Here is a 22,019-nt window from a genome sequence, read left to right as displayed (position 1 = left end):
GGGGCCACAGTGAGGACCACTGCTCCACCGTGCCGCCCTCGTTAGAGTTAGGATTATTTTTAAAAAAACAACAAAAAAACAGGAAAAGGTCAAGGTTTGACTTCATTGGAGCAGAATTGCATTTTTTGCCAACCCAGAAGTTGGCATCATAACAGCTTCCCTCCACCATCCCTCCATTTTCCTGAGGTCGTGCTGTAGAGGGAACAGTTCAGCGGGAACCCTGAACTTCCCTTTCCCTGGATCTGCTTGGAGGCAATAAAAAATGATGTGACATTAAGTTTTTACTTTCTGCACAAACAATTTACTTAAAATGATGATCGCTGCAATTATGAGAGTTGAAGTGAGCGTTTAATGTCTGCGCTGAAAACCTCGAGGAACGAACTGCAGGTCAGAATGACACCAGGAAATAGGAACAATTTTTTTTGTGTGAATATGATTTATTTATTGAACATCTTAACCAACAGTCCCTCCAATGCAGCTTTGACAAAACACGTGGCACTGAAACCCTGATAAACTAAAGGAAACAGAAATCGATTAAACCAGAAAGGTCAAATTCTCTAAGCACAGATACTCCTCCTCGGTGGGTGTTCCCTTGACGTACTCTCATCGCAGCGTTTTAAAAACCTACTCCTCACCTGCCAGTGTTAAAATGGTTAATGGAAAGAAACTCAAGGGAGTGGATGTGTTAGGACTTCTCGATGTATGTAATCACACGTTTTCATTCCATCTACAAACCACAAAAACTCAACCAAGTCAAAATATAAATGTTCATCCTCAAATGCTTTGCATGCGCTTGAAATTCTGGTTAGGAAACATTCAATGTGTGAGATTTGTAAGTGGCAGGAAAGGTGACACCTGCAAAACTCTGGAGTAGCCACGGAGAGAGAAATACAGAAATGTAGAAATATAGAAAAAGTAATGAATTAAGGCGAAGGAACCAGTGAGCGTTTGCGTCCATGAACTCATCAAACTGTAGATCGTAGATTGTCTCTCAGCCCTCATGATGGGGGAACAACTTGTACTTTTTGGCCTCAAAATCTATTTCCCTCTGGGACTGCGTAGCAATCAGTGGCGTTCAAATGTAACTCTTAACGTCATGGCATCATAAACAGAGATGGAAATTTCTGCATTTGAGAATGAAAATTCTGTCAAGACATTGAAGTAAAATACCTTAAAAACAGCAAAAGGTATTTAATCTTGAAATGGATTTCACACTTTAAAAAAAAAATACAGGGTGACGGCATTCAGAAATGCCTCTATTGATCTGATGTTGATTTTTTTTAATGTACGTTTCTTATAATATCTTGAGAATATTTATATATTAAAGAGAACAATATCAGCCCATCAAAAAAAAAAAGAATATAACCAAAGGTGCCTTTGTCCTCTTGGTGATCAAAGCCTGCCACTCTAGCCAGCGTGTCATTGTAGCAGACTTGAGGTCAAATACTTTGTAGAGGTTAAATCCCCAAAAGGTTTGCAACTCAACACATTTCACAGCTGAATCTCAGTCAGGAACTTCAACCTGCAGCTTCAGCATGAGCGAGATATCAGAGAGGACACACGGAGGAGTAGTTTTCAGGCAGCGGACAGTAAAAACAGAGAAATAAATCTGATTAGCAGCAGTTCAGCCTAAATGTCTGAGGGCAACCTGTAACCAGAGAGTCGCAGGTTCGATTCCCACAGCAGGAAACCATAAAGAGTTTCCTTCATCAAGACTCTCTTCCTCTCGGTAACAGCACCTGCTAAATGCTTCAAGTACAAAACTAAATGGATGAAAATGAAAAAGCCCATAATCTCAAAAACAAAAAAAAGCGCACACTTTTTCTCCTAGACCCACAAAACCTGCGGAAAAAATAAACTCCTGAATATGAAAATAATATTACATTTTGTATTGAAGGGATACTGCACCTATATAGTGGTATTTACATTGATTTTACTCCGGTGTGTATTATAGTGGTTCAAGATTTTACTAATTATAAAATCACAATCCTTGATGCTGATGAAAAACAAAATTCCAGCGCAATTTGAACACAACAATAAATAATGAATGAATCTGACACGTTCACATTTAGAGTGAAGTCCCTCAAATCAAACAAAATCTGATAAATAATGAGGACTAAACTAACAAAACTCAAGAGCAGTAACAAAAATAGTCACATTTAAATGAAAAAAGAAATATATATTACTCTGCTGTCGCGATATTTGACGATAATGCTGGTTGATTGCTTTTCATCACATTCATACCTCACCTATCAAAATATAACACTGAAACTCTGACCCAGTGATTGCGGGCCCTGTTGCAGGCTCGACTTCACACTGCAACCTCTCCGAAGACAAACAAACAAACTAAACATGAAAAACGCTTAAGATGTCAATGCAGCATCTTCAGAAGTCTGACACCTTGGGAGTTGTTGCTGAAGTTGGCGATGATTCACTTGTTCGCGTTTCGGTGGTAACCACGTGTCGCGTGACCCTTGTGGTCTTGGTCACCATGGTGACAGATCCTTCCTCACAGGAGGAGACTTGCTGCTCTCTGGACATTTCCCGGCTGGTGAAGTCGAGCCCTGAGGTGTGGAGGCAGAACGACCCAGTGACATCTACCTCGCCTCCCACCTCTCCCTTCCGCAGGGCCTGGGGAGACCCCTCAGGCGTTATCTGGAGGAAACCTTGGAGGAAAGGAGGCCAAAAGAGGAAAGGAAGAGGAGGATAGGTGGGACAGTCAAGAGGGGAGAGTGTAAGAATGGAAGTCGGAAACTTAGTCTTTGGTAGCAGAAACAAAACAGGAAGTGATAAATCAAAAACCTTTAGAACCAAAAGTGGGCAAACACCAAATTTTCCCATTTCTAGTGAGTCTACCAAGATGTTTCTGCCTTGTCTGGTAAATGTCACACTGGTGTCAGAAGTAAAGTAACATTCTGACTTCCACACCAGCCAGGGGCTAGCTTAGCATTAGCTTCAGTGAGTTAGCTAGTGGGCAAGGATGGACAGCACCAGTGAGTGAAGGAGGAGGAGGAGGAGAAGGAGGGAAATGGTGAAGAGGAAGGAACACGAGAAGAAACAGATTATGTGACCAAGGAGTTCTGGAGAGTTCTGGAGGGAAGTTAGCGGCCCGAGCTGGCAGGCTCTGTGGTCTCTGTCATTGGTGCGACCAGGCTCAAGATGTAAACAAACATGGCGGTGCCCATGAAGCAACATCAGCTACTACATTAAGACTCCAATGAACTCAAATGGGTCAGACTAGTAGGTATTCCATGCCCAGTTTTTTTCTTTTTTGCTGTAGGGGGAAATACTGAAGTCAGGGTCAAAAATGAGAATATGGGTCACTGAGATAAAAAAAAACAACAACATGATTTGACAATCAGTCGATGACAGGAAACACTTGACCAATTAGATATGACTTTCTTGGTTGGGGACTTCCCTAATTAGTAGAAGTAGTCACACTTCAACTTGTCAACTAATGTTTTGTTGGTCAAATTACTGATGTGTTGAGTCAAATCCTTACGCCAAGTCAGGAAAGTAGTTCCATCTGATTTTAGAATCACATATATCTATCCAAAATTTTTGTGTCATAGTAAACGTTATGCGATGCTGTTGTGTTATGCACAACCCAAGGCAAAGACCATTTGCAGGATAAGAGTATTTGATGTCTTTTGATGGAGGTATACTAACCAGCCCACCACTACCTTTCATTGCTCTAAGCTAACTATTATTGTCCAGGAGTATTATTCGTTACAAGCAAGGAATTATGCAATTATTTTGATAAGTACTGCAGGAAATAAAATATTTTACATGGCCCTCTGAGTGTGTGACCTGTTTCATGTATCTCATGTCAGTTTGTGGAGATGATCTTTATCATACCTGTTGAGTGTGGCTTCAGGCTGACCTTGGGCACCTTGAACCAGGGGGAGGACTCTCTTTCCTCAGACACTCCTTTGCTCTCCACCTCACTCCACGTCTGAACCTTTTTTGCGCTGAACTCCATGGTAAATCCAGTGGGGGACTCTGAGCTGTCCCTGTCCAGCATATCTGTTCTGGCATGAGATGACACAACGTCCCTCGAGGACTCTCCACTGAAACCTGCAACCTGCATCTTGCTTGATTTTTCTTTAATCCCTTTTGCATCTCCAACCAGGCCCCCTGGCAACGAATCCTTTCCCAGTTTTGTACTCATTTCTGTGTTTTCCTCCCTTGCAACCATTTTTCCATATGGAGAAGTAAGCTCCACCTTTGGAACTTTGATCTGGCCACTGAATGTCCCTTTGTCGTCCTTTGAGCCCCTGTAAGGACTTACATCCTTTTCATAGTTGGAGCTTGAGCTTTTGTCCTTGACATCAGATGACCCTGATTTGCCTGGAGAGAATGATACTTTGGGCATGCCCATCTTCCCCTCCTCACCCTCTTTGTCTGTGCTCAAGGCAACAGATTTATCTTTGGACTTTCCAAAACTTGGCTTCATTTGGATTTTCGGCATCTTAACCCGAACATCCCTTGTTTCAGACTCATCTGTTGTCTCTTCTTGGAGGCCAGTGCACACAGCGGATTCATCTGTTTGTGGAGGATTTAATAATACAAAAACAGCTTTTTTCACTTTCGGCATTTTAGGACCCTCATACCGTATTTCTTGTCCATAGATATCCATTCTTCCTTCAGGAGAGGAAATGGAGGGTAACGGGACACCAAACTTGGGGATTTTTATTTCTTTGCCCTTCTCTTTTTTTTCATCGTCTTCATCCTGGGATGTACCAATATCAAATTCTATGTCTGGAATCCTAGGGACTTTGGTTGCTGTGCTGGATAACGACAGGCCACCTTCCCCCTCGGTTCCTAAGGTTGCTGAGCCAGGTTTGGTTTTCAAACTTGTATTTGGTAAATTAATGTCTGGAAGTGGGATTTTAATATGATCATTGTTCTCCGAATGTCCATTGTGAGCTGAGGTTGTGGGACCAGAGATTTCTGGTTTGCTAAAATCAGTTTCATGCTCCGCTGTTGTATCTCTGCCAGTTTTCTTCTTTGGCATACCAATCTTGAATTTCGTTCCTTTGACTTTTGGACCTTTTAGTTTGCTGTTAGTTCCTGCTGTTTTGAGGTCCAAGTCAGGGAGTTCAACTTTTTTCCCATCCTTCTTGCCCTCTCCTCGATGAAGTCCCATATCAAGCTCCAGTTCACCTTTTGGACCCCTGATATCTATTGTCGGCATCTTGAGTTTCAGACCTTTGTGGTCTCCCTCAACATGTAAATCTTCTTTCTCATGAGCTACTGTGTCCTGTTTGGGTTTATTGAGTGTCACATCAAAGCTCAGATCTTTGGATGTCGCTTGATTTTTCACTCCTACTTCAGTGGTAACATTTGATGCAGTTATATTCCCCTTTAGAAGTTCCATTTCTATAGCAGGTGCATTGATATCCTTACTGTCATCTTTAGGAAGTATAATATCAACCTTTGGCATTTTTATTTGTGGTGATATTATGGTTCCTCCCACTACCCCCACATCTACCTGTGGAGTGTCAATATTTTCCCTTCCTTTGGGAATTGATAAGTCAACATTGGGCATCCTGAACTGTCCTCCATCACTCCTAATATCTAGCTCTGGACCTTTGATTGATGGTTTTCCTTTAGGAAGAGAGAGACCAACTTTTGGCAACTTGAACTTTCCTCCTTCACCCTGAATTTCAACTTCAGGACCTGCAGTGTCTGCTTTAGGTAGGGAAATATCTATTGAGGGCATTGTCATATATGATACTTCAAATTTGCCCCCTTCCCCCTCTATCTCTATACCTGCTCCCTCAAGTCTACCAGGTTTTCCTTTGGGCAGTGAGATATCAAGATTTGGCATTTTCATGTGAGGCATTTTGAGCTTTCCTCCTTTTCCCCCTTCTAACTCAACTTCAGGACTTTCAATTTTCCCTTTGGGAAGGGAAACATCCAGTGAGGGCATGCCAATATGTGGCATCTTGAATTTCCCACCTTCGCCTTTGAGCTCCATCTCTGGTCCTTCAGTCTTTCCTTTGGGTAGAGAAAGATCAATGTCTGGCATTTTCATGTGTGGCATTTTGAATTTTCCTCCTTTGCCCCCTTCTACTTCAACTTCAGGACCTTCAATTTTCCCTTTGGGGAGGGAAACATCCAGTGAGGGCATGCCAATATGTGGCATCTTGAATTTCCCACCTTCGCCTTTGAGCTCCATCTCTGGTCCTTCAGTCTTTCCTTTGGGTAGAGAAAGATCAATGTCTGGCATTTTCATGTGTGGCATTTTGAATTTTCCTCCTTTGCCCCCTTCTACTTCAACTTCAGGACCTTCAATTTTCCCTTTGGGGAGGGAAACATCCAGTGAGGGCATGCCAATATGTGGCATCTTGAATTTCCCACCTTCACCTTTGAGTTCCACCTCTGGTCCTTCAATCTTTCCCTTAGACAGCGAAAGATCAATATCTGGCATTTTCATGTGTGGCATTTTGAATTTTCCTCCTTTGCCCCCTTCTACTTCAACTTCAGGACCTTCAATTTTCCCTTTGGGAAGGGAAACATCCAGTGAGGGCATACCAATATGTGGCATCTTGAATTTCCCACCTTCACCTTTGAGTTCCACCTCTGGTCCTTCAATCTTTCCCTTAGGCAGCGAAAGATCAATATCTGGCATTTTCATGTGTGGCATTTTGAATTTTCCTCCTTTGCCCCCCTGTACCTCAACTTCAGGACCTTCAATTTTCCCTTTGGGGAGGGAAACATCCAGTGAGGGCATACCAATATGTGGCATCTTGAATTTCCCACCTTCACCTTTGAGTTCCACCTCTGGTCCTTCAATCTTTCCCTTAGGCAGCGAAAGATCAATGTCTGGCATTTTCATGTGTGGCATTTTGAATTTTCCTCCTTTGCCCCCTTCTACTTCAACTTCAGGACCTTCAATTTTCCCTTTGGGGAGGGAAACATCCAGTGAGGGCATACCAATATGTGGCATCTTGAATTTCCCACCTTCGCCTTTGAGTTCCACCTCTGGTCCTTCAATCTTTCCCTTAGGCAGCGAAAGATCAATATCTGGCATTTTCATGTGTGGCATTTTGAATTTTCCTCCTTTGCCCCCTTCTACTTCAACTTCAGGACCTTCAATTTTCCCTTTGGGAAGGGAAACATCCAGTGAGGGCATACCAATATGTGGCATCTTGAATTTCCCACCTTCGCCTTTGAGTTCCACCTCTGGTCCTTCAATCTTTCCCTTAGGCAGCGAAAGATCAATATCTGGCATTTTCATGTGTGGCATTTTGAATTTTCCTCCTTTGCCCCCTTCTACTTCAACTTCAGGACCTTCAATTTTCCCTTTGGGGAGGGAAACATCCAGTGAGGGCATACCAATATGTGGCATCTTGAATTTCCCACCTTCGCCTTTGAGTTCCACCTCTGGTCCTTCAATCTTTCCCTTAGGCAGCGAAAGATCAATATCTGGCATTTTCATGTGTGGCATTTTGAATTTTCCTCCTTTGCCCCCCTGTACCTCAACTTCAGGACCTTCAATTTTCCCTTTGGGGAGGGAAACATCCAGTGAGGGCATGCCAATATGTGGCATCTTGAATTTCCCACCTTCACCTTTGAGTTCCACCTCTGGTCCTTCAATCTTTCCCTTAGGTAGAGAAAGATCAATATCTGGCATTTTCATGTGAGGCATTTTGAATTTTCCTCCTTTGCCCCCCTGTACCTCAACTTCAGGACCTTCAATTTTCCCTTTGGGGAGGGAAACATCCAGTGAGGGCATGTCAATATGTGGCATCTTGAATTTCCCACCTTCGCCTTTGAGTTCCACCTCTGGTCCTTCAAACTTTCCCTTTGGTAGAGAAAGATCAATGTCTGGCATTTTCATGTGAGGCATTTTCAATTTTCCTCCTTTGCCTCCCTCGACCTCCACTTCAAGACTTTCAATATTTCCTTTGGGGAGGGAAACATCCATTGAGGGCATGCCAATATGTGGCATCTTGAATTTCCCACCTTTGCCTTTGAGCTCCATCTCTGGTCCTTCAGTCTTTCCCATGGGTAGAGATATATCAATGTCTGGCATTTTCATGTGAGGCATTTTGAATTTTCCTCCTTTGCCCCCCTCTACTTCAACTTCAGGACCTTCAATTTTCCCTTTGGGAAGGGAAACATCCAGTGAGGGCATACGAATATGTGGCATCTTGAATTTCCCACCTTCGCCTTTGAGTTCAACCTCTGGTCCTTCAATCTTTCCCTTAGGCAGCGAAAGATCAATATCAGGCATTTTCATGTGTGGCATTTTGAATTTTCCTCCTTTGCCCCCCTGTACCTCAACTTCAGGACCTTCAATTTTCCCTTTGGGAAGGGAAACATCCAGTGAGGGCATGCCAATATGTGGCATCTTGAATTCCCCACCTTCGCCTTTGAGTTCCACCTCTGGTCCTTCAATCTTTCCCTTTGGCAGAGAAAGATCAATGTCTGGCATTTTTATGTGTGGCATTTTGAATTTTCCTCGTTTGCCCCCCTCTATCTCCACTTCAGGACCTTCAATTTTCCCTTTGGGGAGGGAAACATCCAGTGAGGGCATGCCAATATGTGGCATCTTGAATTTCCCACCTTCGCCTTTGAGTTCCACCTCTGGTCCTTCAATCTTTCCCTTAGGTAGAGAAAGATCAATGTCTGGCATTTTCATGTGAGGCATTTTGAATTTTCCTCCTTTGTCCCCCTCTACCTCAAATTCAGGACCTTCGAGTTTCCCTTTGGGGAGGGAAACATCCAGTGAGGGCATGCCAATATGTGGCATCTTGAATTTCCCACCTTCGCCTTTGAGTTCCACCTCTGGTCCTTCAATCTTTCCCTTTGGCAGAGAAAAATCAATGTCTGGCATTTTCATGTGTGGCATTTTGAATTTTCCTCCTTTGCCTCCCTCTATCTCCACTTCAGGACCTTCAATTTTCCCTTTGGGGAGGGAAACATCCAGTGACGGCATGCCAATATGTGGCATCTTGAATTTCCCACCTTCTCTTTTGAGTTCAATCTCTGGTCCTTCAGTCTTTCCCTTGGGTAGAGATATGTCAACATCTGGCATTTTCATGTGAGGCATTTTGAATTTTCCTCCTTTATCCCCCTCTACCTCAAATTCAGGACCTTCGATTTTCCCTTTGGGAAGGGAAACATCCAGTGAGGGCATGCCAATATGCGGCATCTTGAATTTCCCACCTTTGCCTTTGAGTTCCACCTCTGGTCCTTCAATCTTTCCCTTTGGCAGAGAAAGGTCAATGTCTGGCATTTTCATGTGAGGCATTTTGAATTTTCCTCCTTTGCCCCCCTGTACCTCAAATTCAGGACCTTCGATTTTCCCTTTGGGGAGAGAAACATCCAGTGAGGGCATGCCAATATGCGGCATCTTGAATTTCCCACCTTCACCTTTGAGTTCCACCTCTGGTCCTTCAATCTTTCCCTGAGGCAGCGAAAGATCAATGTCTGGCATTTTCATGTGTGGCATTTTGAATTTTCCTCCTTTGCCCCCCTCTATTTCCACTTCAGGACCTTCAATTTTGCCTTTGGGGAGGGAAACATCCAGTGAGGGCATACCAATATGTGGCATCTTGAATTTCCCACCTTCGCCTTTGAGTTCCACCTCTGGTCCTTCAATCTTTCCCTGAGGCAGCGAAAGATCAATGTCTGGCATTTTCATGTGTGGCATTTTGAATTTTCCTCCTTTGCCCCCCTCTATTTCCAATTCAGGACCTTCAATTTTGCCTTTGGGGAGGGAAACATCCAGTGAGGGCATACCAATATGTGGCATCTTGAATTTCCCACCTTCGCCTTTCAGTTCCACCTCTGGTCCTTCAATCTTTCCCTTAGGCAGAGAAAGATCAATGTCTGGCATTTTCATGTGAGGCATTTTGAATTTTCCTCCTTTGCCCCCCTGTACCTCAACTTCAGGACCTTCAATTTTCCCTTTGGGAAGGGAAACATCCAGTGAGGGCATGCCAATATGTGGCATCTTGAATTTCCCACCTTCGCCTTTGAGTTCCACCTCTGGTCCTTCAACCTTTCCCTTAGGCAGCGAAAGATCGATATCTGGCATTTTCATGTGTGGCATTTTGAATTTTCCTCCTTTGTCCCCCTGTACCTCAAATTCAGGACCTTCAATTTTCCCTTTGGGGAGGGAAACATCCAGTGAGGGCATGCCAATATGTGGCATCTTGAATTTCCCACCTTCACCTTTGAGTTCCACCTCTGGTCCTTCAATCTTTCCCTTAGGCAGAGAAAGATCAATGTCTGGCATTTTCATGTGAGGCATTTTGAATTTTCCTCCTTTGCCCCCCTGTACCTCAACTTCAGGACCTTCAATTTTCCCTTTGGGGAGGGAAACATCCAGTGAGGGCATGCCAATATGTGGCATCTTGAATTTCCCACTTTCGCCCTTGAGTTCCACCTCTGGTCCTTCAATCTTTCCCTTAGGCAGCGAAAGATCGATATCTGGCATTTTCATGTGTGGCATTTTGAATTTTCCTCCTTTGTCCCCCTCTACCTCAAATTCAGGACCTTCGATTTTCCCTTTGGGGAGGGAAACATCCAGTGAGGGCATGCCAATATGTGGCATCTTGAATTTCCCACCTTCGCCTTTGAGTTCAACCTCTGGTCCTTCAATCTTTCCCTTAGGCAGAGAAAGATCAATGTCTGGCATTTTCATGTGGGGCATTTTGAATTTTCCTCCTTTGCTCCCCTGTACCTCAACTTCAGGACCTTCAATTTTCCCTTTGGGAAGGGAAACATCCAGTGAGGGCATGCCAATATGTGGCATCCTAAATTTGCTTCCTTCTCTCTCATTGTTTGAATCAAGCTTTACTTTCGGAAGGGACATATCCAGGTCTACTTTGGGGATGGACACATCAATTGTTGGCATTTGGGGTATCTTGAGGTTTCCTTCATAGCCTCTGATATCAGCCTCTGAGACATCCACCTCTGCTTTGGGGAGAAGAACCTCTGTCTCTGGTGTTTTAGCGGCTGGCAGTGAAAGCTCAACAGAAGGCACCTTGACCTTGGCCTTACCTTCAAGTTCACCACTGAACTTTCCTATATCTTTTTCTTTCAAGCCAAATCCTGGCATGGAAAACTTGGGTAGTTTAATAGTGACATCAGGTGCATGGAAGCCACCTTTCCCTTCCAAATCAGCTTCCATTTTAACATCAACATCTCTGCTTGAAAGCTGACCCTTTGGTGATATTTTAAATTTGGGGAATTTCCCTTTGTATTTCACTTTATCATCTGGCATATCAATATTCACTTCTGGTTTTGGAATGGCAATTTCCCCCTTTTTCATTTTGACATCCACATCTGGAAGAGACACTGACACATCTGCATCTTTTTTGGATAATCTGAATGAGGGTATTTTGATTTTAGGTTTTTTCATCTTGACTTTTCCATCCCCATCGAACTCTACTGATGGGGCCCTTATCTCCCCCTCCACATGTGGTGGGGTGAGGGAAATGTCACCCTTAGGACCTTGCCCTGATATCTGCAAATCACCACTCTTGGACTTTCCACCAAATCTCGGAAGAGTGAAACTGGGAACTTTTAAGGAGATATTGGGTAGATCAAAACTGCCTCCTGAAGAGGGCCTGCCCCCCTCTGCTTTCAGAAGCTCAACCTCCACATCATCCCCTTTAGGTTTGGTCAGGCCAAAGTCTAGATCCACCTTTGGAGCTGAGATGTCAACTGTTGGTAGTTTGACAGTGGGAAGTTTAAGGGATCCACTTGGAGCTTCTACATAACCTGCCTCGACATCAACACCCTTAACTTTCAACTTGGTTGGTTTAACATCTCCTTTGAGTCCAGACATTTCCAGATTTCCAGATGCATGGGGACCACTGGTCTCCACATTGAGCTTTTTGTCCTTCACACCAGAGGGAAGGCTGAGGTCGAGATCAAATTTAGGGAAATTTATGTCAAGACTGGGGATTTGGAGCCCACCTCCCTTCTTAACAGATAGGTCTAGATCTCCCTCCACCTTTCCGACTGGCATCGCAATTGTTCCTCCTTTTATCTCTGGTCTTTCCACTCTTATATCACCCTCTGAGAGATCCAGGTTTGGAAGTGACACATCCACTTTGGGCATTTCAAATGTTCCTCCTTTCATCTCAGGTCCCTCAAGATTGAGGTTGGCCTCAGCTTTCCCTTTGGGGAGTGACAGGTCGATGTTTGGCATGTTGATGTTTCCTCCCTTGATATCAGGGCCTTCTATGTTGACCTCGGGTCCCTTAGCTTTCATTTTAGGAAGTGAGATATCAACTGAGGGCATATGGAACTTTCCTCCCCTGCCACCATGTGCATCAATTCCAATTTCCCCTTCTGCTTTTCCTTTGGGGAGTGAAATATCAATGTCTGGCATCTCAATCTTCCTCCCCTTTAGATCTGGTCCTTTTATTCTGATATCATCCTCAGGGACATTCACTTTTGGTAGAGTCACATTAAATTTAGGCATTTTGAATTTGCCTCCCTTTAACTCTGGACCCTCAACATCAAGGTCACCCTCAAGGTTCCCTTTTGGGAGGGAGATATCAACATTTGGCATTTCAAGCTTTCCTTTGATATCTGGTCCTTCCACATTTATATCAGTCTTTGGTAGATTCACATTTGGTAAAGAAACATCAAATGTAGGCATTTTGAACTTTGTTCCTTTCACCTCAGGGCCTTCAACATTTATGCCTCCTTCAATGCTTCCTTTGGGAAGCGAAACATCAGCAGTTGGTAAGTTGATCTTTCCACCTTTTATATCTGGACCCTCGAGGCTGATATCTACTTCTGGAGAAGTGACTTTGGGCAGAGAAGCATCAACTGATGGCAAGTTAAGTTTTCCACCTTTAATGTCAGGACATTCTATATCCACCTCAGGGCCCTTAGCTTTCATTTTAGGTAGAGAGATATCAACAGTAGGCATATGGAACTTTCCTCCTTTTCCAGCATGTCCCTCTACTTCAATTTGCCCTCCTGCTTTTCCTCTGGGAAGTGAAATATCAATGTCTGGCATTTCTACATTTCCCTCAATCTGTGGTCCTTCCACTTTGACATCTCCCCCTGGAAGATTCATCTTTGGAAGTGAAACATCAAATTTTGGAATCTTGCCTTTGCCTCCTTTAATTTCAGGACCCCTGATATTGAGATCAGCTTCAGCTTTCCCTTTGGGGAGTGACAGGTCGATGTTTGGCATGTTGATGTTTCCTCCCTTGATATCAGGGCCTTCTATGTTGACCTCGGGTCCCTTAGCTTTCATTTTAGGAAGTGAGATATCAACTGAGGGCATATGGAACTTTCCTCCCCTGCCACCATGTGCATCAATTCCAATTTCCCCTTCTGCTTTTCCTTTGGGGAGTGAAATATCAATGTCTGGCATCTCAATCTTCCTCCCCTTTAGATCTGGTCCTTTCATTTTGATATCATCCTCAGGGACATTCACTTTTGGTAGAGTCACATTAAATTTAGGCATTTTGAATTTGCCTCCCTTTAACTCTGGACCCTCAACATCAAGGTCACCCTCAAGGTTCCCTTTTGGGAGGGAGATATCAACATTTGGCATTTCAAGCTTTCCTTTGATATCTGGTCCTTCCACATTTATATCAGTCTTTGGTAGATTCACATTTGGTAAAGAAACATCAAATGTAGGCATTTTGAACTTTGTTCCTTTCACCTCAGGGCCTTCAACATTTATGCCTCCTTCAATGCTTCCTTTGGGAAGCGAAACATCAGCAGTTGGTAAGTTGATCTTTCCACCTTTTATATCTGGACCCTCGAGGCTGATATCTACTTCTGGAGAAGTGACTTTGGGCAGAGAAGCATCAACTGATGGCAAGTTAAGTTTTCCACCTTTAATGTCAGGACATTCTATATCCACCTCAGGGCCCTTAGCTTTCATTTTAGGTAGAGAGATATCAACAGTGGGCATATGGAACTTTCCTCCTTTTCCAGCAAGTCTTTCTACCTCAATTTCTCCTCTTCCTTTGGGAAGTGAAATATCAATGTCTGGCATCTCAATTTTCTTGCCCTTGATCTCAGGCCCTTTTAATTTGACATCTCCTTCTGGAAAATTCACTTTTGGTAATGAAAGGTCAAATTTTGGCATTTTCATTTTACCCCCTTTCACCTCAGGACATTCAACATTTATGTCAACATCACCTTTTGCTTTTGGAAGTGAAATGTCTACATTTGGAATATTAAAATTTCTACCTTTAACACCTGCACCCTCAAGGCTCACATCTATCTCTGGAGATTTGATTTTAGGCACTGAAACATCAAATGAAGGCATATTGACTTTTCCACCTTGAATTTCTGGTCCTTCAATATCTACATCAACCCCTCCCCCTATTTTTCCTTTGGGAAGTGAAACATCAACTGCTGGCACCTTTCCTTTCATCTCTGGTCCTTCCACTTTGACATTTGGAAGTGAAATGTCAAACTTTGGCACTGTGAATTTACCCATTTTCCCCTTGGGACCTTCAATGTTCATATCACCTTTGAGTTTTCCTTCAGGAAGTCCAAAATCACAGTCTGGTATTTCAATATTTCCATCTTTTCCAGAGTAGATGTCAATATTAATATCACCCTGTGATTTTCCTTTAGGAAGTGAGAGGTCAATTTTTGGCATGTCAAACTTTGCACCTTTAACTCTTGGCCCTTGAAAGTTAAAATTGCCTTCAGGGAATTTCACTGCAGGGACGGTTATGTCTGTAGACGGAAAAAATCCTTGGACACTGATATCACCTTCTAATGTTTTCTGAGGGGTCGATATGTCAATAGTTGGCATTTTAATTTCTCCACCTTTGAATTCTGGTCCCTCCATGTCGATGCCCTTTTGCTTTGATTTAATTTTAGGGAGAGAAACATCGATTGAGGGAATATGGAAATGTCCTCCTTTACGTTTACTTTCCATGTCACCTTTTAACTTCCCCTTTGGAAGAGAGATATCAAGAGAGGGTCCGTCAAGGCCAATATTTCCCTCAGGCGCCTTCATCTTTGGTAGTGATACATCAAATGTTGGCATTTTAAACTTGCCATCTTTTCCTGATGGTCCTTCAATATCTATTTTACCTTCTGCTTTTGCTTTTGGAAGAGAGATATCAATTGATTTGTCACCTACCTGTGATTTAATCTCTGGTAGGGTCACATCTAAAGAAGGCATGTGGAACTTTGCTCCTCCTTTCATGTCAGGTGCCTCGATATTAACCTCTCCCTCATTGGATTTCATCTTTGGCAGTGAGAGGTCAAAAGTAGGCATCTTGAACTTGCCTCTGTTGCCGCCACTACCCTGGATCTCCACACCATCCTCCACATTAGCCTTAGGAATTGACAAATCAACATTTGGAAGTTCGGGGCATTCTAGTTTTACCCCTCCTTCAGGTAGCTTCAGTTTTGGGAGAGAGATGTCTACCGAAGGTGTGTTGAATTTAGCTCCTTTTCCATCACTGCCATCAATGTTGAAATCTCCCTCCATCTTTCCTTGGGGAGCAGGGATATCAATGGAAGGCATCTTGAGCTTGCCACCTTTGATTTCAGGTCCCTCAAAAGAAATATCTCCCTCGGGCAGCTTCATTTTTGGAGGAGATATATCAATTGCCCCTCCTTTAATCTCAGGACCATTCAAGTCCACCTCAGCCCCAGTTGTCCCTATCTTGGGGAGTTTGACATCAAGTGAGGGCATTTTAAACTTCCCTCCTTTGCCAGATGGCCCCTCTAATTCAATACCACTCTTCATCTTTCCTTTTGGCAGAGAAATATCAAGAGAAGGCATCTTGACTCCACCCTCAAACTCAGGCCCCTCTAAGCTCACATGGCCCTCTGGCTGTTTCACATTTGGTAAAGAAACATCAAAAGTAGGCATTTTGAATTTCCCTCCCTTCCCAGTAGGCCTCTCTACCTCAAAGTCTCCTTCCAGTTTTCCTTTGGGTAGAGAAGGGTCAAAGGTTGGCATTTCAATTTCACCACCTTCCACACCTGGACCTTCAAAACTGACTACCACTGCATCTGTTTTCATTTTAGGGACAGAGATGTCAAGTGATGGTAATTTTCCTCCTCCTTCAATGTCCGGCATTGCTGCTTTGCCTTTGGGAAGAGTCAAGTCCACCTTGGGCAACTTGATGCCCCCTTTCACATCTTGTCCTTCTAAATGTACTTCTCCTTCAGGACACTTCGGTTTTGGTAGAGATATGTCAAAATTAGGCATTTTGAACTTCCCATCTCCGCCAATGTAATGATCCATATGCACATCTCCGCCTTCAGCTTTTACCTTTGGGGGAGAGATGTCAACTGCTGGAAGACTGAATTTCCCTCCTCTTGCCTCACCTACAATATTCACTTCAGGTGATCCCATCTTAGGTAATGAGATATCCACCTCGGGCATTGAGATTTTCGGTCCTTTAAAAGTGCCCTCCACCTCATCAGGAATTCTCCGTCCAGTGTCCAGTTCTAAGTTAACATCAGGCATAGAGATGTCGATGCCAGGCATTTGAATGGAGGGTTTCCCAGTTGTGTCATACTCAGGGATTGAGACTTCCATGTCAGAATTTTGCTTTAACTCTGGTAAAGAAATATCAACAGAAGGCATTTTAACAGTCCCTGAGATATCTCCCTCCATCTTTGGTTTGGTGATATGAGCCTCAGGGAGATGAATTTCCCTACCTCCTTTGATATCAGCTTTTGGAGGTGTCACTTTGATGTCACCATCTATTTCATCTGAATGGCGTGAGAGTCTAACTTTGGGTAGTTTCAGCTTTGGCATTCTGAGCTTTCCCTCTCCTTTTCCAGTGTCTACATCAACTTTTCCCTTAACTGCCTCTGCATCAACTCCTCCTTTGACTTCGATTTTAGGAGCCTTAATTTCTGCTTTCCCCTTCACATCAGGCAAAGATGCCTCAGCTTTTCCAGAAGGTAGTGCAAACTCCACATCAGGTGAATTCAGGTCAGCCCCCCCCTTCACCACATCCATATTGAATTCCACTGTGGGCGACTGGATGTTCACGTTGGGCTTCTTCAGCTCCACATTTGGGCCTGAGTGTGTGTGTTTGGTCATAGGAAAGCCAACTCCAAACTTGAGTCCTTTTCCTTTGGTTTTAGCTTTAGCTCCAGGTATCTCAGCTGGAGAGATATTCACCTGTCCCTCAAGCTGTTCAGTGTCCTCTTTTCCTCCAGTGTAACCCTTTGTCTTAATCCGTGGAAACCTGGGAAAAGATTACGAAACGGAGACGTTTAAAAAGTGGTAAAAGAACATGCACAATAAATGCAGACAAGACTGAAAAACATGACAAGCCAGGCCAACCTGATCTTCCTCTTTGCCTTCGCTGCAGCTCCTCCAGCTCCGTCAGATTCGACCCGACCACTCCTTCTCTGCTTGAACTTGGGAAGGGAAAACTCCACATCCACATCACTCATCTCCAGCCTGGGGGGTGTACCCTCTATCACCAGCTCCTCTCTGCGCTTCTCTTTCAGCCTTTTCAGACCAAAGCGGCCACCTCTCTTCTTCTTGGTCTTGAATGGTTTGGTGCCCTTCACACTCTGAGACACAAGAGTATCGGTTGTTAACATTGGAAGGCCTCCAATGTAGTTTGAGGTACTGCTATGATAACTGTAAGTGCACAGTGTAAATTGATACTTCTCTCAAAAAATGTTTGCCTTAAAGCTTAATTTCTGTTCATAACAAACAAAAATTGCTAGTTAATTACAAAACCCACTTTAGTTGGGAGACTACCACAAATACATGAAGAATATACCATAGCATCTTACCATTTTGGCCATCTTGGCTTTGGGACCTTTGACCTCCACACTTGGCACTCGAGGCCGCATGCTGACCTCTGCTCCGGGGAGGGTCCTCTTCACCAGGAAGCTGACCTTATATGGCTCTGCGCACTGAAGGATCTTGAGAGCGTCTTCATATTTCACGTTGTCAAAGTAGACCTTGGCACTCAGCAGCTGGTCACCTACCATGAAAACATGAACAAAGGTATCCAATCTTGGCCGTCATATCTTCCAAGCCAGTCAATCTAAATCAGGTTTTTTTATGTTCCATCCCTGTTGATTTGCATGCTTGTGACATAGAAAGAAAGTGAAGAATTACTCCTCTAAGAGCAACAATGGATGAGTCATTGCTTGAGGGGAAATGGTTGGAAGCGTTTTGTTGATATGAGATTTTATGGCCCTCTAGTGGTCAGAGCAGGACACTGCAACATAAATAATTTATGGATAACAATGTGAAATGTTATTGACATGAAAATACAGGTAATTTTAGTGTGATGATTCGTGTTGAAAATGACAACAACTGCTTTACAAATACTCTCATGAGTTTTCCTTTGGTAACAGTTCTTTAGGTCTGGAGCTCTTACTATCATGTCTGTCTGGAAATTGGCAGAGTTGAGTGACACCCAAAAGTATGCTAGCTAATCACTGGTTCTATAACAATTTTCAGAAAAAGTACACTTCTTGAAGTTTCTCTTTTTTTTATTATTAAGATAATTTTTTTGTCATACTGATGAACAAAAGAGCCGTGGCCCTAGCGCTTAAAGTCAGAGAGACGTCGAGGGTGTGAAGCATGTTTGCTAGGGCACGTGAGCGGCGTACCTTGCTGCAGACTGAGATGTTTAGCAGCCGGAGAGTCTTTGAGAACATCTTTAACAAAAATCCCTCGCTCTCCTCCACCCGTCACGCTGTAGCCGCTGGCTCCGGCCTCTGCCTCCGTCTCCACTACGATTTCCACCGGCTTAGAGGCTTCCTCCACACACTGACACACACACACACACACACACACACACACACACACACACACACACACACATATGTAAAAACCTTTGAAATGTCTCCATGAGACTTCAGGAACATCATCTGACCCAAGATTGAAAGAAAAAAGTTTTTTCTCTCAGTTGTGGTTTTGTTTCATTCATCCTGACCGACGCTGGGGATTTCCTCTGAGTGTCTGAATAATGTGTGACGAACTAAGTCAGACCATTGTGCAAAGTGCGTCATACAACTTCAGATGCAAAATCCTCATCCATAACATCAGAAAACCCTTTGCTGGGCCGGTGTCTCGCTTCTCCGCTGTGTTCTATCTCCTCTCACTTGCCTTGGTGAGTGCAAATGTACTGCGCTGTTCTGTTATTGTCACCTCATCATCTTTTCCAGCCCTTGACCAAGTGAAATAACCTGGAGATGACTCATGAATTCTCAACACAGACACTTCAGCAACCACGGAGCACTCAAGTGTACGTCTTTATCAATTCCCTTTTAATCCCGTTAATCATAAATTCATAAAAAACAAACAAACTATGCAATAATTCTTCTTTTTTTCAGGCCATTTATTGCTTAAAACCTTCCTCAATAAAGTTTTAGGCCGTAAAAATGACATGATCTCATCTGACTCCTGCTTACGGTCTGCTCATCCGTGGGTTCTTGATCCATCTCTGGTTGGGCCAGCTGGCAGGTGGACTCCCTCAGGTGACTTCGTTTCTGGCTCAGCACCTGCTTCAGTTCAGCATGGAGCTTCTCCTTCTGGACCTGCAGGAAGGGAGGCATCAACCACACAGGTACCAGTTTTACTTCTTTGCTGACGATGAACTAATAAAAAAATAGATAAACTTTTTAAAAACAATTCATAAGTAATTTGTTCTAATTGCTTGTAACTGGAATATGTTAAAATATAATCGATCAGACGCGTTTTCAGGTCATTAATGACAGACACGCCTGATATCTGCAGCTGGTTGCAGATCTGCAACATTCAGATGTTTTTTTTGTCAACCTTGCGTCCAGCTGGTACGCTCAAAGGCCGTGGCTGGCATCTGTGCTGAGCTGGGACAAATGAAAGCTTGTTGATGTGGCTGAGCTGGACTATTGTGGTCCACAATAGTCTGTATGGGTCTGGCGGCTGCTGGGGTCATGAGGTCAACCACAATGCTGAGTTCACTCCCCAAATAAATGACAGGAACAATGCAGCGCATAAATATTTCAACATTTTGTTATTTTTTTCTTATGTTTGCCTGCTGCCCTTTGGGTCAAGAGGTCAACACAGTCGATGGTCGGGTGCAGGAAATCTCAGCAGCAGCTTTTATGTGCAAGAATCATGCAGGTAGGTGAGTTACACCTGGCGAAGCCTTCACGGCCATGTTGTTGGTTCCTCAACCAGGTTCCAGAGTTCCCATCAAAACTCTGCTCCTGTTGGATTATTTTCCATCTTTTTTTTTTTCCAAGTAAAGACGTTGGTGTTCAGTTCAGATGTGAGATCGTAACAAAAGCGTCTACAACGTCGCTGATTTCAGAAACAGTCCAGACCGGCGCGAGAGACAGAGGTCGTCCACGCGGTCACTGAAGGACGGCTGCCACAAATGAGACCGCAGGATTCAAAGGAAGCAGAACAATCTGGGCTCTGTGCTCTGGCCTGCTAAATTGGACGTGAGCTGTTGGGAACTGCTGGTCTGATGGATGATGATTAACAACATGATTCTGAGATAAGAATAAAAAGAAACGTATTTTTTTGTGTTTGAGTTTGGGAATCACGGCTCTGGACCGTAGTGGGCTGACCGACTTTAGATTCCTAACAAGAAGAACCGGCACTTTTCATTTACTCTGGCCTCTCAGACTGAACTTCCAACAAACCCTCATTTTAAAAAAAAAAAAAGTCAGAAAATATGTTTTATAGTGCCACGTCCTTTTTTTAGGATCCATGGAATGTACGTTTTGATTCTTTTACTTTGTGTTGGCAGCACTGAGACGCTCTAATAATCAGGTATTTTTCAGTGTGTTCCTAAGAGTGTGTTTCACCGTCTGGTAGGTGTGTGTGTGTGTGTGTGTCTCACCACTCTCTCCGGGCTCTCCTGTTCGTCTGCAGAGCCGCTGTGGTGGGGGTTGCGTTGCGGGGCGGAGGGGGATCTGCTGGAGGGGGGGGACCGCCTCTTATCTTTTACCTGTGCAGAGTAGAAAACAGCGTTGAGTTTCTAAGCAACAGCAGATTTATGGTTGAGTCTTTGTTTTTATTTAGGTTGTAACTCAGCAGAGTGATGCAGGAATGAGCCCTAAAACCCAGATCCTGCACAAATTAGCATTGTTGAAATGATCTTCAGCTCATAGCCTGAGAGCAGGCCTGCGGTTGACGCAAGTGCACAATCATGTAAAGTTTGATATTAAAAACACATCAGTAAATCCCATACTTGGAATTATTTTTTTCTCAAACCACTGACATTTTTGGTTTTCAACCTCTGGCTGCTTGAGTGAAGCTGCTCCGCAGAGGGAAGCTAAAGACGAGGGGCTCAGTCAGGATTGTCTGCATGAACAAAGAGGGAAATGATAAAGCGGCGGGTTTGTACGCTGAGCCACGCTTCGCTACGATCATCCTCTTCCTTTGCAGTGAACGCTTCGTTGCCCGCCACAAATCTAAAACTGTTCTCCAAAACAAACTGAATGTCAGTCAGAGCACGGAGGTCATTTCTAAAACTGAAACCGTGAGATGAGCTGCTGAGCACCAGGAGGCAAAACACAGATGTACTTCTCCTCTGGTGGATCTGGATGCTCAGACACGTTCACATTTACGACCATTAAACCGCTTTTCATTTTATTTCTATTAAACCTGCTCTTGACTGAAGACATCCTCTGGAATTATTCAGATAGACTGAATCCAACTGAACTGGGTCCAGCTTGTTTTCCTTCTTAGCTCCGCTCATGCCGCTGCTGCCCAGAGCTTCCTCCTGTTCGTGCCTCAAACCCCTCATTTTAAGAAGCACCCCGTCGCGCTTGAGCGCCATCAGGATGTTGACACTTGAACCGGCAACCAGACTCCAATGAATGATGTCATATAAACTCCTGAAACTGACTCAAACCCATTCACTGAGACTGTACGACAATCTGTTTCGCTGTTTGCGTGTTTATATTGTTTTTGCTGTTCACATGTTCCCTTTTGGATGTTGCTGATGTTTATTTTTTTGATTTCCTGATGCGTGTACTGTTTCTGTTCATACGCTGGCTCATGTTTATATTGTAAATAGTTGATTCCTCCCCACTGTTGACTGTTTATTATGTTTGAT

General features: G+C 43.7%; 1 protein-coding gene across 2 annotated transcripts in view; it reads right to left on the bottom strand.

The window, feature by feature from the left end:
* Positions 1-432: 432 nt before the first annotated feature.
* Positions 433-22,019, bottom strand: part of prx (periaxin) — a 33,249-nt gene continuing 11,662 nt past the window's right edge. Inside the window, exons 3-9 of one of the 2 annotated variants that reach the window (XM_086216815.1) lie at positions 20,799-20,906; positions 19,378-19,503; positions 18,574-18,733; positions 17,743-17,936; positions 17,279-17,514; positions 3,859-17,180; positions 433-2,666 (exon numbers count right to left, since the gene is read on the bottom strand). In XM_086216815.1, the coding sequence (XP_086072941.1) occupies positions 2,386-2,666; positions 3,859-17,180; positions 17,279-17,514; positions 17,743-17,936; positions 18,574-18,733; positions 19,378-19,407 (14,223 nt within the window). In that variant the 5' untranslated portion in view covers positions 19,408-19,503; positions 20,799-20,906 and the 3' untranslated portion in view covers positions 433-2,385. Of the gene's footprint in view, positions 2,761-3,858; positions 17,181-17,278; positions 17,515-17,742; positions 17,937-18,573; positions 18,734-19,377; positions 19,504-20,798; positions 20,907-22,019 lie in introns of both variants that reach the window. The other variant, XM_086216816.1, reaches the window with a different exon arrangement.

The sequence above is a fragment of the Aulostomus chinensis genome, chromosome 10, assembly GCF_037954235.1.
Source record: "Aulostomus chinensis isolate RoL2024-O1b breed Wild chromosome 10, RoL_Achi_v1.0, whole genome shotgun sequence".
Classification (NCBI taxonomy): Eukaryota; Metazoa; Chordata; class Actinopteri; order Syngnathiformes; family Aulostomidae; genus Aulostomus; species Aulostomus chinensis.
Note: the sequence above shows the minus strand (reverse complement) of the source record. Positions and strands in the feature narration are given on the sequence as shown.